The sequence below is a fragment of the Musa acuminata genome, chromosome BXJ2-4, assembly GCF_036884655.1.
Source record: "Musa acuminata AAA Group cultivar baxijiao chromosome BXJ2-4, Cavendish_Baxijiao_AAA, whole genome shotgun sequence".
In the NCBI taxonomy this organism is placed as follows: Eukaryota; Viridiplantae; Streptophyta; class Magnoliopsida; order Zingiberales; family Musaceae; genus Musa; species Musa acuminata.
This window is the reverse complement of record NC_088341.1, coordinates 7,787,023-7,802,096: the sequence shown is the minus strand read 5'-3', so window position 1 is coordinate 7,802,096 and position 15,074 is coordinate 7,787,023. Positions and strand designations below refer to the sequence as shown.

At 37.4% G+C, this 15,074-nt stretch overlaps 1 protein-coding gene and 1 long non-coding RNA gene across 2 annotated transcripts; one reads left to right on the top strand and one right to left on the bottom strand.

The window, feature by feature from the left end:
- Positions 1 to 1,697: 1,697 nt before the first annotated feature.
- On the bottom strand, positions 1,698 to 7,231 carry LOC135611404 (NAC domain-containing protein 41-like). Its single transcript, XM_065107151.1, has 2 exons — positions 6,942 to 7,231; positions 1,698 to 2,175 (listed from the first exon to the last, which is right to left on the bottom strand). Exons 1-2 carry the CDS (start codon positions 7,229 to 7,231, stop codon positions 1,698 to 1,700), a joined length of 768 nt encoding a protein of 255 aa, XP_064963223.1.
- Positions 7,232 to 7,808: 577 nt separating this feature from the next.
- LOC135609815 (uncharacterized) lies at positions 7,809 to 13,292 on the top strand. The gene is made up of 4 exons (XR_010485930.1): positions 7,809 to 8,167; positions 9,095 to 9,297; positions 9,394 to 9,610; positions 12,756 to 13,292. It is a non-coding gene; the product is annotated as an uncharacterized LOC135609815 (long non-coding RNA).
- The last annotated feature ends 1,782 nt before the right edge of the window (positions 13,293 to 15,074 follow it).

Sequence of the window (15,074 nt, the reverse complement as noted above, 5' to 3'; positions counted from 1 at the left end):
GGATGGAGATATATTTTGATTTCTGAAGAAACACGTCTTTGTTTTTAACTATAGTTGGTTCCGGAACTCAGCTTGTAGTGTTGTAAGAGCTCTCACGAAACTCTTCTAGTGCTAATTTCTATTAATATCATCTGATACTTCTATCTCATAACTGTTACGATATTCATCATCCTTCTTGGATTTTTTGGTGTGTTTTATTCATACATCGGAGAGTCCTTCTTGCCTCTTCGTCGCTGCGATGCTATTGCGACACTTCCTCTTCGTAGCTTCGCCACTATAGCAGTGCTGCCTCATCACCGCTTCGCCGATGTGAATCAGTATTTATATTCCTGTAAATGAATCGGTATTTATATTCCTGTCAAACAAGTACAATATCTTGATGATTAAAATACCACCAAATTACATAAATTAACCTTTAAATGAGAAAATAACTGTTTTCACTGAAAAATATAAAATTCTTGCTGAAGAGTTTTACTAGTAATGGAAGATCTTATTGTTGCTCCAATCAATATTGGAGATGCAATATATTTTGTTGCTAAAGGCAAATTAGTGATGAAAAGAAATATATTTTATAGCTATATCTTGATAAATAAGCAGCAAAAAAAAAAAAAAATTCCCCTCAAGTCAACTACATTAGGAACCGACCAAATAGGTTACATGCTAAGATTCAAAACAAGATGCAAAACGGATCATCTATCCTAATAGGTATTGGTATTTATCTTGATGTCGTTCTCTCGCTAGCTAGCTATCATCGATAGTCTTTCATTGATAATATGGAAATAGAATATTTTATCTTTGATTTTAAGATTTTAAAAAACGTTCACTGTACAATACAAAAGAATAAAGTGAAATTAGAATTGTAATGTGATTCAAATGTCTTCAGAACCGCTTTTTTATATAACATGCAAATCATGTTTAATTTTTTACTGTTCCACTTAATCATTGTTCGTTAGTTAAAGATAATATTCCTCTAATGTTTGTTATTTTTATCACACAAAAAAACAGAAAAAAAAAGGTTTTGGTTACAGAGTATTAGAACAAATCTTTAAGAACAAAAAACCAAGAAACCATGAACACTTGATCACTAATCATTCTTCCAAGAAACTGAAGGTTTTATCACACAAAAAAATAGATAAACAAAGAAACAGAAGGTTTTGGTTATAGAGTATTTCGGACAAATCTTTAAGAGCAAAAACCAAAAAGCCATGAACACTTAATCACTAATCATTCTTTCAAGAAAACCAATGCAAAGAGCAAAAACTATGAACACTTTGATCACTAATCATTCTTCCAAGAAAGCCAATGCAACAAATAAAGTGAATTAGAATCGTAATGAGATGCATTTTTAGTTTTTGAGAAACGTTTTGAATAAGGAATGATTCAAACGGTTCTCAAAAACTCACACAAACAAGAAGCATTTTGTTTAAATTTCACTGTTTCATTTAATTTTTATTCATCAATTAAAGAAAATATTCCTCTAATGTTAACTATTTTTATCATAAAAAAATAGAAAAACAAAGAAATAAAAAGTTTTGTTTATAGAGTATTAGAACAGATCTTTAAAAGCAAAAAACCAAGAAACCATGAACATTTTGATCATTCTTCCAAGAAAGCCGATTCTCCTGGGTGATGGAGCTGCATGTTGAGGTGGTGCCATCATAGGAGACCCATAGTAGTATCCTAGAACAACAAGAACATTATTTCGTATCCGAGGAAGAAGAACGACTCTCCGGGGGTGTCACGACGGGAGCCGATAAAGGCTGTTGCACCACCGCGGTTGGAGGTGGTGAGACGTCGGACTGCAATTCTCCGCTGGAATGTGCAACCACACGCCGGCATCGGCATGGCTTCTTAGGTGCTGCTGATGAGAGAGTAGAAGATTCCTCTCTATTTCTCTTCTGCCCAACGAAACTGTTGCCGCCGGTGAGCGTCTCCGTCGCGGCCTCCGTGAACGTGGACTCAACCGATTTCTTGAACTTGCCGCCGGAGATGGGTTGATACGAGGTCTTCTTCACGTGACAGAGAACTCGTGTCTCGAAGGTGGATGAACACATATGGTATTCATACATTGTCCACCCAGAGTTCTTCCGCCGGCCGTCCTTGAAGGAAAGGTAGCTCCTTGTTCCCACCACGATCTCGCGCCCGTCGACGATGGACTTGACGGGTTCTTGCCTTCTGTTTGTTGATGTTGATAGGAAGAGAGGATAGAGATATCAAATAGAGGAAAAGTATGACAAGCTTTCAATCTTCTATATTTCTCTCAAGAAAAACACTTTTACAATTTCAGAAACTCTATTTTTCTCATGACCCAATATATGGGGTTTATATAGTCCCCAAAGATACTTTATATTAATTGTATTCAAGATGAATCATTCTCTTTCAAGAAACCCTTTCAAGAACCAATAACCAATTTGACTTATCCTTCTATAGACTTCTAATCCATTTTTTCTTCTTGATGTAATGATTCTCCCACTTGATGCAATGAACCTTTTTATGACACTTGAACAAGTTTAATTCCAACATTCTCCCCTCTTAAACTTGTTCCATCTAGCATGCCAAGTTTTCTTCGAAGTTGTTGAAATATTTCAAATTTAAGATGCTTTGTGAGTATATCAGCCACTTGTTCACTTGTCTTGACATGATGTATCTCCACTTCTTTATTTTTGATATGATCTCTTATGAAATGAAATCTTGTATCGATATGCTTCGATCTTTCATGATAGACTGGATTCTTGGCTAAGGCAATAGCTGATTTGTTATCAACATAAATCTTGGTTGACTTCTCCTGTGGCATATGAAGCTCTTGGAGTAATCTTCTTAGCCATATTGCATGACAAACACTAGAAGAAGCTGCTATATATTCTGCTTCACAACTTGATAGAGCAACGATTCGTTGCTTTTTTGAAGACCAAGTGAATGTAGCTTCACAAAAAAAAAATACAAATCCAGTTGTACTCTTCCGATCATCGTAGCTTCCGGCCCAATCACTTTCACTATATCCAATGAGCTCCAACTTTTTATATGATGAATAGAACATTCCATACTCAATTGTTCCTTTGATATATCGCAAAATTCTTTTAGCGACATTTAAATGAGATGTCTTTGGAACTTCCATAAATCTACTTATTAAACCAACTCCAAATAGTATATCAGGTCGAGTGCATGTCAAATACCTTAAACATCCAACTAGACTTTTATAATAAGTTGGATTAATGTATGTACCTTCACCTTCCTTTGTCAACTTGGTGCCATATTCAACAGGTGTATCTGTAGGATGACAATCTTCCATAGAAAACTTCTTTAAAACCTCCTTTGCATAATTTTCTTGTGAGATAAAAATTCCTCCATTATCTTGTATAACTTCGATACCAAGGAAATAAGTCATTAAGCCCAAGTCGATCATCTCAAACTCCTTTTTCATAGAGTGCTTAAAATCTATAATCATGGAGCTACTATTGCCTGTAAATATTAAATCATCTACATATAGGCATACAAACAAGATATCTCCATTAGAGTTAGATTTCGTATAGAGAGCATGTTCATGTGGACATTTAGAAAAACCATTTGGAATAAAATAAGTATCTATTCGAGAATTCCATGCCCGTGGGGCTTGTTTAAGCCCATAAAGAGCTCTCTTTAACTTGTATACTTTGTCTTCTTGTTCTTGAATAATAAAACCAGGGGGTTGTTGAATATATACCTCTTCTTCAAGAACTCCATTAAGAAATGCTGATTTGACATCCATTTGTAAAATCTTCCATTTCATTTGAGCTGCTAGAGAGATAAGTAATCTTACTGTCTCTAATCGAGCAACTGATGCAAATACTTCTTCATAATAAATCCCATATTGTTGTTTATATCCCTTCGCGACCAATCTGGCCTTGTATTTCTCCACCTCTCCTTTTGCATTTCTTTTTGTTTTGAAGATCCACCTAACACTGATAGCTTGGTGGTCTTCTGGAAGTGTAGTAAGCTCCCATGTATTATTTTTGTTAATGGCATGAATCTCTTCATTCATAGCTTGTTGCCATTTTTCATCTCTATAAGCTTCTTCGAAGGTTAATAGATCATATCCTGCAAAAAGACAAAATAAAGAAAGTTCGTCGTTGTTAGTATCAATCCTTCGAGTCACATAATATAGGTCCTGAATAGGTCTTGTCCTTCTTATAATTGGACTTCTTGAATCATGTAACCTAGCTGATCTAGGTGATGATTCCGGCACAGCAACTTCGGTGCTTGCTTGTATTATATCATCTTCTTCTGAAACTACAGCTTTCTTATGCTGCTCATCACTTTTCCAGTTCCAAATCTGTTGTTCATCAAACTCAACATCTCTTGACATCACAACTTTATTTGTGATAGGATTATAGAGTTTGTAACCACTGGAATTTTCTGGATAACCTAGCAAAATGCATTTTTGACTTTTATCCTCCAATTTTGTTCTCTTCTCTTCTGGTATTTTAGCAAATGCAACACTTCCAAAAATCCTCAAATGATCAACTCTTGGTTTTTGTAAGCTCCATGCTTCTTCTGGTGTAACATTACCAATTCGCTTTGTCGGAAACCTGTTAAGCAAATAAACTGCACAAGCAACAGCATCACCCCAAAATTCTTTCGGAATTTTTCTTTCCTTTAACATGCATCGGACCATATTAAGGATAGTCCTATTTTTTCTTTCCGAGACACCATTTTGTTGAGGTGTGTATGGCATGGTGAATTGATGTAGAATTCCATTATTTCTACAAAAACTTTCAAATTCATTTGATATATATTCACCACCTCTATCTGTTCTTAAACATTTAATCTTACAACAACTTTGTCTTTCAACCAAATCCTTAAATTCTTTGAATTTGCTTAAAACTTCTTTCTTTTCTTTTAACATGTAAACCCAAGTTTTGCCACTATGATCATCAGTAAATGTAAGAAAATACCTGCTTCCTCCAAGTGTTATTGGATTGATAGGGCCACAAACATCCGAGTGCACCAGATCGAGTCGATGCCATGCTCTTTTTGTTCTTCTCACTTTGAAAGGCTTTCTTTCTTGTTTACCCATGACACATACTTCACATAGTTTTGCTGGGCGATCAATTTTTGGCATTCCTGTCACCATATTATACTTTTCTAGAAGTTTCAAAGCCTCAAAATTTAAATGAGCATATCTAAGATACCAAAGCGTAGAAATATCCTCAATATCAGCTTTAAAACAATTTGATTGATCAAAAATACTCAAATGTAGAGGAAACATTCTATTCCTTGCCATTTTCACATGTGATATCAATGTTTTATTCTTGTCACGAATTGAGAGAGTCATATCTTTCATCTCAATTTCATAACCTTTTTCAAGTAATTATCCCAAGCTTAAAATATTATTTTTCATATCAGGAACATAATAAACATCTGAAATGCATACTTCCTTGCCATTATTAAGTTCAAGGAGAATTTTACCTTTGCCTCTTACTGGTCTTTGAGACAAATCGCCAAATGTAATGTTCCCGGAATAACTTGTATCTATTTCTGAAAATAGCTCTTTAATGCCACACATGTGATTTGAAGCTCCTGTATCTAGATATCATATCATAGATTGATCCTCTTTCAAATTATCATAACTCATTAATAAAACTTGATTTACGTTCTTTTCTTCCTCAACAAAATTTGCCTTATCACCTTGATTATTATGATTATAATAACATTCAAAAGAATAATGTCCATACCTTTTGCAAACATAACATTGTATTTCAGACTTTTTAGAGTTTCTGCCACGTCCACGACCTCGGCCACGTCCTCGACCATAACCTCGGCCTCTTTGGCTATAATTTTCTCCAACATCTTCACTGTTTGGAGATTCTTGATTGGTCTGATTTCTGCCTCCTCTTCCTCTTTGTCCTCGTCCTCTTCCTCTTTGAGAATTTGATTCTCTTTTATTTTCAAGAGCAAACTTAGCTTGTAGTGCTTGCTCCATAGTTTTCTCTTCTCCTCTTTTTGTAATCCTTTGTTCATGAACTTGAAGGGAACCCATAAATTCTTCTAAAGACATTTTTTCCAAATCTTTAGATTCTTCGATCGCAACAGCAATAAAATCAAATTTCGGATCTAGAGATCTCAATATTTTTTCTATTACTCTCTGATCATTTACTTGTTCACCATTTCGTCTCATTTGATGAACAATAGAAATGATTTTTGAGAAGTAATCAGAAATGGTTTCAGAAGTACCTTGTTGTAATTTCTCAAACTCGGCTCGTAAAACTTGTAGACGAAGTTTCTTTACCTTATCAACACCACCGAATGCTCTTTGAAGCATTTCCCAAGCCTCCTTTGAAGTATTTGCTAGAGCGATGATCTCGAACATTGTATCATCAAGGCCTTGGTAGATTGTGAACAAAGCCTTTTTCTCCTTCTTCCTTCTTTCTTTAAGTTGTTTTCTTCCTTCTGCATTCATTGCTCCTTCTTCTACTGGACTTAGTTCAGCAAATCCATCTTCTACAAACTCCCATACATCTTGGGAGCCTAGAAGAACCTTCATTTGGATGACCATATGTCATAATTTTCTTTTGTCAATCTGGGGATCTGGAGTTGGATGGCACTTGAGGAAGAGGCCATAGCTTAACCTATGCTCTGATACCAAATGTTGATGTTGATAGGAAGAGAGGATAGAGATATCAAATAGAGGAAGAGTATGACAAGCTTTCAATCTTCTATATTTCTCTCAAGAAAAACACTTTTACAATTTCAGAAACTCTATTTTTCTCATGACCCAACATATTGGGTTTATATAGTCCCCAAAGATACATTATATTAATTGTATTCAAGATGAATCATTCTCTTTCAAGAAACCCTTTCAAAAACCAATAACCAATTTGACTTATCCTTCTATAGACTTCTAATCCATTTTTTCTTCTTGATGTAATGATTCTCCCACTTGATGCAATTAACCTTTTTATGACACTTGAACAAGTTTAATTCCAACACTGTTCAGAAGCCAAGAACCGGTGCCGGCCGTTCGATCGACGCGCGAGCCGCCGCTGGCCTTGGGCTGGGGCTCCGCAAAGAAATAGCCCTCCTTCCGATCGCTGCCGAGAAGATTCCACGGCTCGGTGCCGTAGACGTCGGCGAAGGCGACAGCGCGGCCAGGGAGGGGTTTGCCGGCGACCCAGTTGGCGAGGTAGTCGACCACGAGTTCATCCGCCGTGGGAAGGAATCTGTAGCCTGACGGAACGAGGTCGACGGGCTCCATGGAGGAAATGAAGGAGGAGAAGAAGGAGAAGGGAGCAGAGGAGAGGCGAAAGGCGAGAAGGGGAAGACAGAGCAAGAGTCGGAGAGGAGAGAGATGCACAGAGTGATGTGTGTCTTCAAGACGGAGGATCTTGAAGAGTTTGGGTGGGAGCTGATAGAAGGTACAAGATTTGGTGTTGCATTGGCAGTGCATTCGGTAGCATGCTTGCCAAGACTGCCAGGCGAAGTAGTTCACGGTGCTATGCCTTGAGGACTTCGTGTGGTTTGCCACGTCAGTTTCTCGTTCTGTTTCCACATTTATGAAGTCCGCCTCTTGTTTTGACTACAATCTTTTTACTCAGATTTTTTTTAGCAATTTTAGCAATATTATTTGCTTTTTTAAATTAACATTAATAATAATAATAAAAAATCATTTGATATTGACGTAATAGTCATTCTTCGTGGTCTTAATATGAGTCTATGTGGCATATTCATCTTCTTTTACTGTGTATATTATTATAATATAAATATCATGTGGTTGAATCATAATAATAAATAGGGAGGAGAAGGTGGGGAGGGTGTTTGGGGGTTGTGTTGGGGGAAGACGCAGCAGCTCTACACAACGAAATAGTAGCGTTGCCTCTTCGCAGCTCCAATGTTGCCGCCCCCTTCACCGCTATGGGTCCCAGATCTTATGGTGAAGAGGCAGCGGCTCTCTCTACACACAACGAAACAGTAGCGTTGCCTCTTCGCCGCTGCAATGTTGCCCTTTCGGCTATATGCCGCTGTTATAACTGTTAGCTTCCACCCTTCGACGCTACCGCTGTTTCCGACGCACTTCTTCTCCTCCTTTTTATTTTTCTTCTTCTTCGGCAGCACTCATCAATAAGAAAGCAGCAGCATAGGGCAGCAACGGAACACTCTTCTCTCGAGTGGAGAAATCATAACAAAAACCATAGTAAGTGATCTCCATTTCACCGAAGAAATACAAGTGTGCAGTTTATTTTGTGATCTCATTTTTTCATGCAGATTTATTGTTAAACGTTATTTTCTTTCGATTAAACTTGCCTTGTTTCAGAAGCTAATTAGGGAAAAAATTGTCCTTAGCAAAACCTGTGGCCATATATTTCCACTCTTCCCTAATTATTATTTTTTTTTTTTGACTTTTTCCTATCAATAAAATTGTCTTTTTTCAGTGTCTCTTAAATATGACAGTCCTTTCCTTTTTGCATCTGCAGTGAGACATATGCTTACTATGACTTGCCATTCTGCTCGTTCTTGACTATCCTTACTGTTCCACTGACTACTAAGCTAGATGAGTCTGTTAGGAATACTAACTTTGCTGATTTATTAGATCAAAAGAAGCTATTGGGGAAGTTCTAATTTGGTGATCGTTTGGTCAATGCTCCATATAGTTAAATTTTCTGGAGGAAAAGCAGTCAAAGTCTCTTTGTAACAAAAACTTGTCAATTTGGTCACTGCTCCATATGAGTTAAATTTTATGGAGGAAAAGCAGTCAAAGTCTCTTTGTAACAAAAACTTATCAAAAGAAGATGTTGCAGAGTACAGACATCATGCTGTATTCAAGGGACTACTACTTTGAAATGTATTATGATGATATGCCTCTATGGGGATTCTTGGGCAAGACTTAGTGGGACAAGACTGATTCGGGCAAACAAAATCACTTGTTCTTTAAACACATCCATTTCAATATTCTTTACAATGATGATAGGGTCATATAGATCAATGTCCAACATTATTATGGATATCTCAGAGGATAAAGAATTAGATGTAGAGTTTTCATATTCTGTTTTATGTAAAAAGACTGACATATCTTTTAAAGAAAGGACATTGATCATCTGCTTTCTGCTTGATTACCTGATAGCTTATTGGACTAACGAAGATGGAGATATCTGCACTGGTGTTGGCTTGTGGTTCGAGGGTCGGAGCCGACGGAACCTATCATTAGTGCAAGATTTGATCTTGTATGGGCTATCCATTGGCATTGCATTTCGTGAAGTGCTTCACAGTTCTGTCTTCGGGACTTTGTGTGGTTTGCCATGTCAATTTCTCGTTCTGCTTTGACATGTATGAAGTCTGCCTCTTTCTTTGACTACAATATTTTTTACTCATCTTCTTGAATTTTTTAGCAATTTTAGTTACATTGGTCTTTCTTGGATGCAGAAACACTTTCAAGCCTGAAATTTTGATTGCAGCTTCCGAGCAGATACTTCAAGTGTGTTCAAAGGCAGAAAATACTTCAAGATCGAGCACTGATATCTGCCGACAAATAGGATGGCTGGATCCAAGCAGCACTCATCAGTAAGAAACCAGCAGCAAGGGCAGCAAGGCTGCAAAACAAAGCTTTCTAATTAGTGGAGAAATCATCACAAAAACCATAGTAAGTGATCTCCATTTCACAAAATAAATAAAAGTAGGCAGTTTATTTTGTGATCTCATTTTTGGTGCAGTTTTATTTATTAACATTGTTTTCTTTCAATTAAATTTGCGTTGTTTTAAAAGCTAGTTAGGGAAAAATTTGTCCTTGGTAAAACCTGTGGGCATAAGTTTCTAGTCTTCTCTAATTTAAAAAAAAGAAAAAGTTTTGACTTTTCCTATTAAGAAAATTGACTTTCTGCTCTAAAGTATACATTGTAAGTGAATCACTATTTATATTCCTGTCAAACAAGTACAAGATCTTGATGATTAAAATACCTCCAAATTATATAAAGTTAACCTTTAAATGAGAAAATAACTTTTTCACTGAAAAATATAAAATTCCTGCTGTAGAGTTTTACTAGTAATGGAAGCTCTTGTTGCTACAATCAATATTGGAGATGAAATATATTTTGTTGCTAAAGGCAAAATTAGTGATGAAAAAAAATATATTTTGTAGCTATATCCTGATAAATATGCAGCAAAAAATATTGAAGCAAGAATACATGATATCTAAATATGGGTGTCCATTATTTAGTTTTTTGGTTATTGGGGCCTCTTCTAGATTTCGGTGGCCTCACTTGTTACTGAATATACATATATACTGTGTGGATTTTAGTTATAAAATATTATTCTGATCTTGATCTAATGTGTTTTTTTCAATTGTGTCATAATCAAAACTTTTAGTGCATTATCCATCATAGTGTAATTCTTTTTCTTTGATAATATCCGACAGGCTTTAGTTTGATTGAATTTGGTAAATGAAGGTGTAGATGCTTGCTATAAATCATATTAATGTTGATTACCGATGCCACAAAAATTGTGTTTGAATATGTAAGACAGATCTATCAAAATTATGTGGGACACATCACAACATCATTCAGTACTTTCATTGCAATTAACCAATTTCTGTGCCGAATTCTTTTTTTTTTTTTTTGTGAAATGAAATCAGATATTGGTTGTGAACCGTGAATACACTATATGCATTGTTGCTGAATAATTTCTTGAATGTATGCTAAGTAAGTTCAGTCACCAAAATTATCTCGATTAGCATCGTATCAGAAGTGGAAGAATAATTGTGATGGTTTATAGGGCTAGATAAGCCCACAATCATTAACTTGATGTTTTAAGTCCTCTAAAATTTTCTTTCAAAGCAATGCAAACTGAACTTTTATCTGGTTGGAACCATCCTCATTTAACATGCTTTTCACTTGTCTATTGATTTATACTTTGCATTTTACTTGCTTTAGAGGTGTTATATATTGATTCATTTAAGCTTTTGATGCAGAACATTAACAATTATACCAATGCAATATAATAAAAATTTTAGTTATAAGTTTGTTTTAGCTGCACCAACAACATTATTTAAATTTTCGATAGTTTTAAAAAAAATATTTTAGATGGTCATTTATAGTTTATTTAGCAACTCCATCTCAAGCGAACTCTTCAAAATATATGTTTTACAAATCAAAGTTCCTCTTCTACATAAAAGCTCTACAGTAAGAACTGACCAAATAGGTTACATGCTGAGATCTGGAACAAGATGCAAAACAGATCATCCGTCCAATATGCAAATCATATCTAATTTCTACAGTTCCGTTAATCTTTGTTCATCGGTTAAAGATAATATTCCTCTAATATTGAGTACTTTTATTACACAAAAAACAGACAAACACAGAAACAAAAGCTTTTTGGTTACAGAGTATTATAACAAATCTTTAAGAGCAGAAATGAAGAAGCCATGAACACTTGATCACTAATCATCCTTCCAAAAAGCCACTTCTCTTGGGTGATGGAGTTGCATGTTGAGGTGGTGCCAACATAGGAGACCCATGGTAGTATCCTACAACAACAAATACATTATTTTCTTATATATATATGTATCATAATAAAGTTGTAAAGGCATCTTTTTATTGAAGCAAGAATGCATGATGTGGATTTTAGTTGTAAAATGTTATTCTGATCTTGATCCAATGTGTTTTCTTCAATTGTGTCATAGTCAAAACTTTTAGTACATTATCCATCATAGTGTAATTCTTTTTCTTTGAAAATATCCGGCAGGCTTTAGTTTGATTGAATTTGGTAAATGAAGGTATAGATGCTTGCTATAAATCATATTAATGTTGATTACCGATGTCACAAAAATTATGTTTGAATATGTAAGACAGATCTATCAAAATTATGTGGGACACATCACAACATCATTCAGTAGTTTCTTTGCAATTAACCAATTTCTGTGCCAATTTTTTTTTTTTTGTGAAATGAAATCAGATATTGGATGTCAACTATGAATTCACTATATGCATTGTTGCTGAATTAATTCTTGAATGTAAGCTAAGTAAGTTCAGTCATCAAAATTATCTCGATTAGCATCGTATCAAAAATAGAAGAATAATTGTAATGGTTTATAGGGCTAGATAAGCCCACAATCATTAACTTGATGTTTTGAGTCCTCTAAAATTTTCTTTCGAAGCAATGCAAGCTGAACTTTTATCTTGTCCCATTTAACCATCCTCATTTAACATGCTTTTCACTTGTATATTGATTTATACTTTGCATTTTACTTGCTTTGGAGGTGTTATATATTGATTCATTTAAGCTTTTGATGCAGAACATTAACAAAATGAAAATGGTCAATTGCCCAGTTTTTGTAATTCATGCAAGTGCTTTGTCTTAAATTCATCACGTTTTATGCTGCAAACAATCGTTGGTTTGATTCTTTCTGTTGAGAAGGATTGAAAAGCTTTCTTTGTAAAGTAGTGGCAATTGTATCCTTAGCAATGGATTGAATTTGGTTAATGTTTTTCCATTGTATCAGAAACTTTGAACTTACATTAAATAGTCTATCAGTTTCTTAAATTTATTGATTCCTGTCAGATGCTATGCTTAATTTCTGCATTCACTGATCAGTTTGGAATATATTGTCAATTCCTTATTCACTTTCATGAATTCAAAGTGTCATTTGACTTCTTTTTTGCACTCACCAAAGTGAATACCGTAGACTTTGCTGGATAAGAAAATTTTTATTGGAACTGATCTGATTTTACGATAGTGTTGTTTACAGACTCTGCTTATATACTAATAATTTATGATTGTTGTTATCGCTTTAGAGAAGACATACATAGGGAGGCTACTGCCACTACAAGCACCACATTCACGACCAACTGTTGCTGTGGGATTAGACGCAGGAAACCTAATTGCTGGAGGTACCTATGGGGAAGATGTCTAATGGTGCAGTGCTCCAAGGGATGTGCATACCTGTGCAACTGATGTTGTAGAGATTGGCATTGATGGTGGCCTCCTATGTACAGACTTGCTCTAACTTCCAAACCTATCTATTGTATCGAAATATCAACAGGGACAATCGAGCTATCGTTTGCTTGAGCATCGAGAGAATAGATTCTAGTTTTTTTAACTGAAACTACACTGATGATCTCCATGCTGTAGAAATCTCAATTTGGTGGGGTTGTATAGTTATTGCCCATTTGACAGTGGTGTGTAGATGTTGCTAAATATATGATCAGTGAGTGTGCTAGCATTAGTGGTGTGTAGATGTTGCTAAATATATGATCAGTGAGTGAATTAGCAGTGTCAAGGTTTGTGTGTACCACAGGAATTAGCACTGTAAATGCAGTAGTTGCATCTCATTTCTATTCTTTTGCTCTTTGGTTGATCATTCATGGTTTAAGTCAAATGAATGAGCAATCAATTACACTAATGAAAACTAGTTATCTTTTTGGATGCATAAAAAGAACATCATCAGTTCCCAATTGTGCCTCATGTTTTTGTATTTCCAGGTCAAATACCAATCATCTAAACCAGCAATTTCGAACTTTGAGAGAAGTTGATGATAGAGGATGGTGGGCAAATAGGATGCTTGCCCACTATGGTATGTTGATGCATTGGGAGAAAACTGTGACCTCTCTCTCTCTATCAGATTGCTGGTTCATTCGTTATACCATCCTATGGAGACCAACATCGCATCAAAGGAGACAACAATACATGGGTTGGGATGAAAAATGAATCGTGTTATTGGCCAATTTTTACATGAACATATGTTTTCTTTTCCTTCCATTATTATGATATACATGAACAAACAGTATTTTCCATACAAACAAAGCTACTGCTCCAACCACGAGATCATAGTCGAATCCATTGGGGTGTCATCGAACTTCATGAAGGCTTCAATCTCTTGTCGTCCGACGATGACGTCGAAGCCTTTTCGACCGTGGTAGAATCAGACATCATGCAGGCTTGCAACTCTTTCGGGGTTATCGAGCGGGCATTGTCCGCGCACTCCATTTGCTCCGCGGCAAGGCCGGTTGAGGATGACAGCGAGGCCCCTGGGAAGGTGTCATCGGACATCAAGAAGGCATGGACGTCTTCCAGGCTCGCGAAGAAGGGACCATCGGTGCAGTACGTCTGCTCACACACGACGAAGTCGATCGACGAGGAAGCCTCTGCGACCGTGGTCGAATCTATCCGAGTGTCATCGGGCATCAAGAGAACATCGACGTGGCCTGACGGCGAGGCCTTGGGGATGGTAGTCGAGACTGTGTCGGTGGCATCGGACATCAAGAGAGCATCAACCTCTCTGGTAAAGAAAGCATCGTCGGTGCAGTGCTGATCACCGCCAAGATCGACCGACGACGAAGGCGAAGCCAAGAATGCTTTGAGTTCCTCCGCAGTCATCCCGAGGTCAAATGCTTCGAGTTCTTCCGCAGTTATCCCGACGTCACCTCCACCAACGTCCGTTGACGATGGGGTGGCGGCTGGGACTCCGGCTTCGTTCGGTGCCACGGAGTCGATGGAGGAAAGATGACTCTCCAGGGTTGTCACGACGGGAGCCAATAAGAGCTGTTGCACCACCGCGGTCGGAGGTGGTGAGAGGTCGGACTGGAATGCTCCGTTGGAATGTGCAACCAACCCCCGGCATGGCTTCTTGGGTGCTGCTGATGAGAGAGTAGAAGATTCCTCTCTATTTCTCTTCCGCCCAACGAAACTGCTGCCGCCGGTGAGCGTCTCCGTCGCGGTCTCCGTGAACGTGGACTCAGCTGATTTCATGAACTTGCCGCCGGAGACGGGTTGATACGAGCTCTTCTTCACGTGACAGAGAACTCGTGTCTCGAAGGTGGATGAACACATCTCGTATTCATACATTACCCACCCGGAGTTCTTCCGCCGGCCGTCCTTGAAGGAAAGGTAGCTCCTTCTTCCCACCACGATCTCGCGCCCGTCGACGATGGACTTGACGGGTTCTTGCCTTCTGTTCAGAAGCCAAGAACCTGTGCCGGCCGTTCGATCGACGCGCGAGCAGCCGCTGGCCTTGGGCTGGCGCTCCGCAAAAAAATAACCCTCCTGCCGATCGCTGCCGAGAAGATTCCACGGCTCGGTGCCGTAGACGTCGGCGAAGGCGACAGCCCGGCCAG

What these genes read in the sequence shown, in the direction of transcription:
- LOC135611404 (XM_065107151.1), bottom strand. Translation starts at nt 7,231, where the DNA reads ATGGAGCCCGTCGACCTCGTTCCGTCAGGCTACAGATTCCTTCCCACG. An exon ending in GGAATTAAACTTGTTCAAGT is followed by an intron (nt 2,176 to 6,941) that starts GTCATAAAAAGG and finishes ATCAACAAACAG; the next exon opens with AAGGCAAGAACCCGTCAAGT.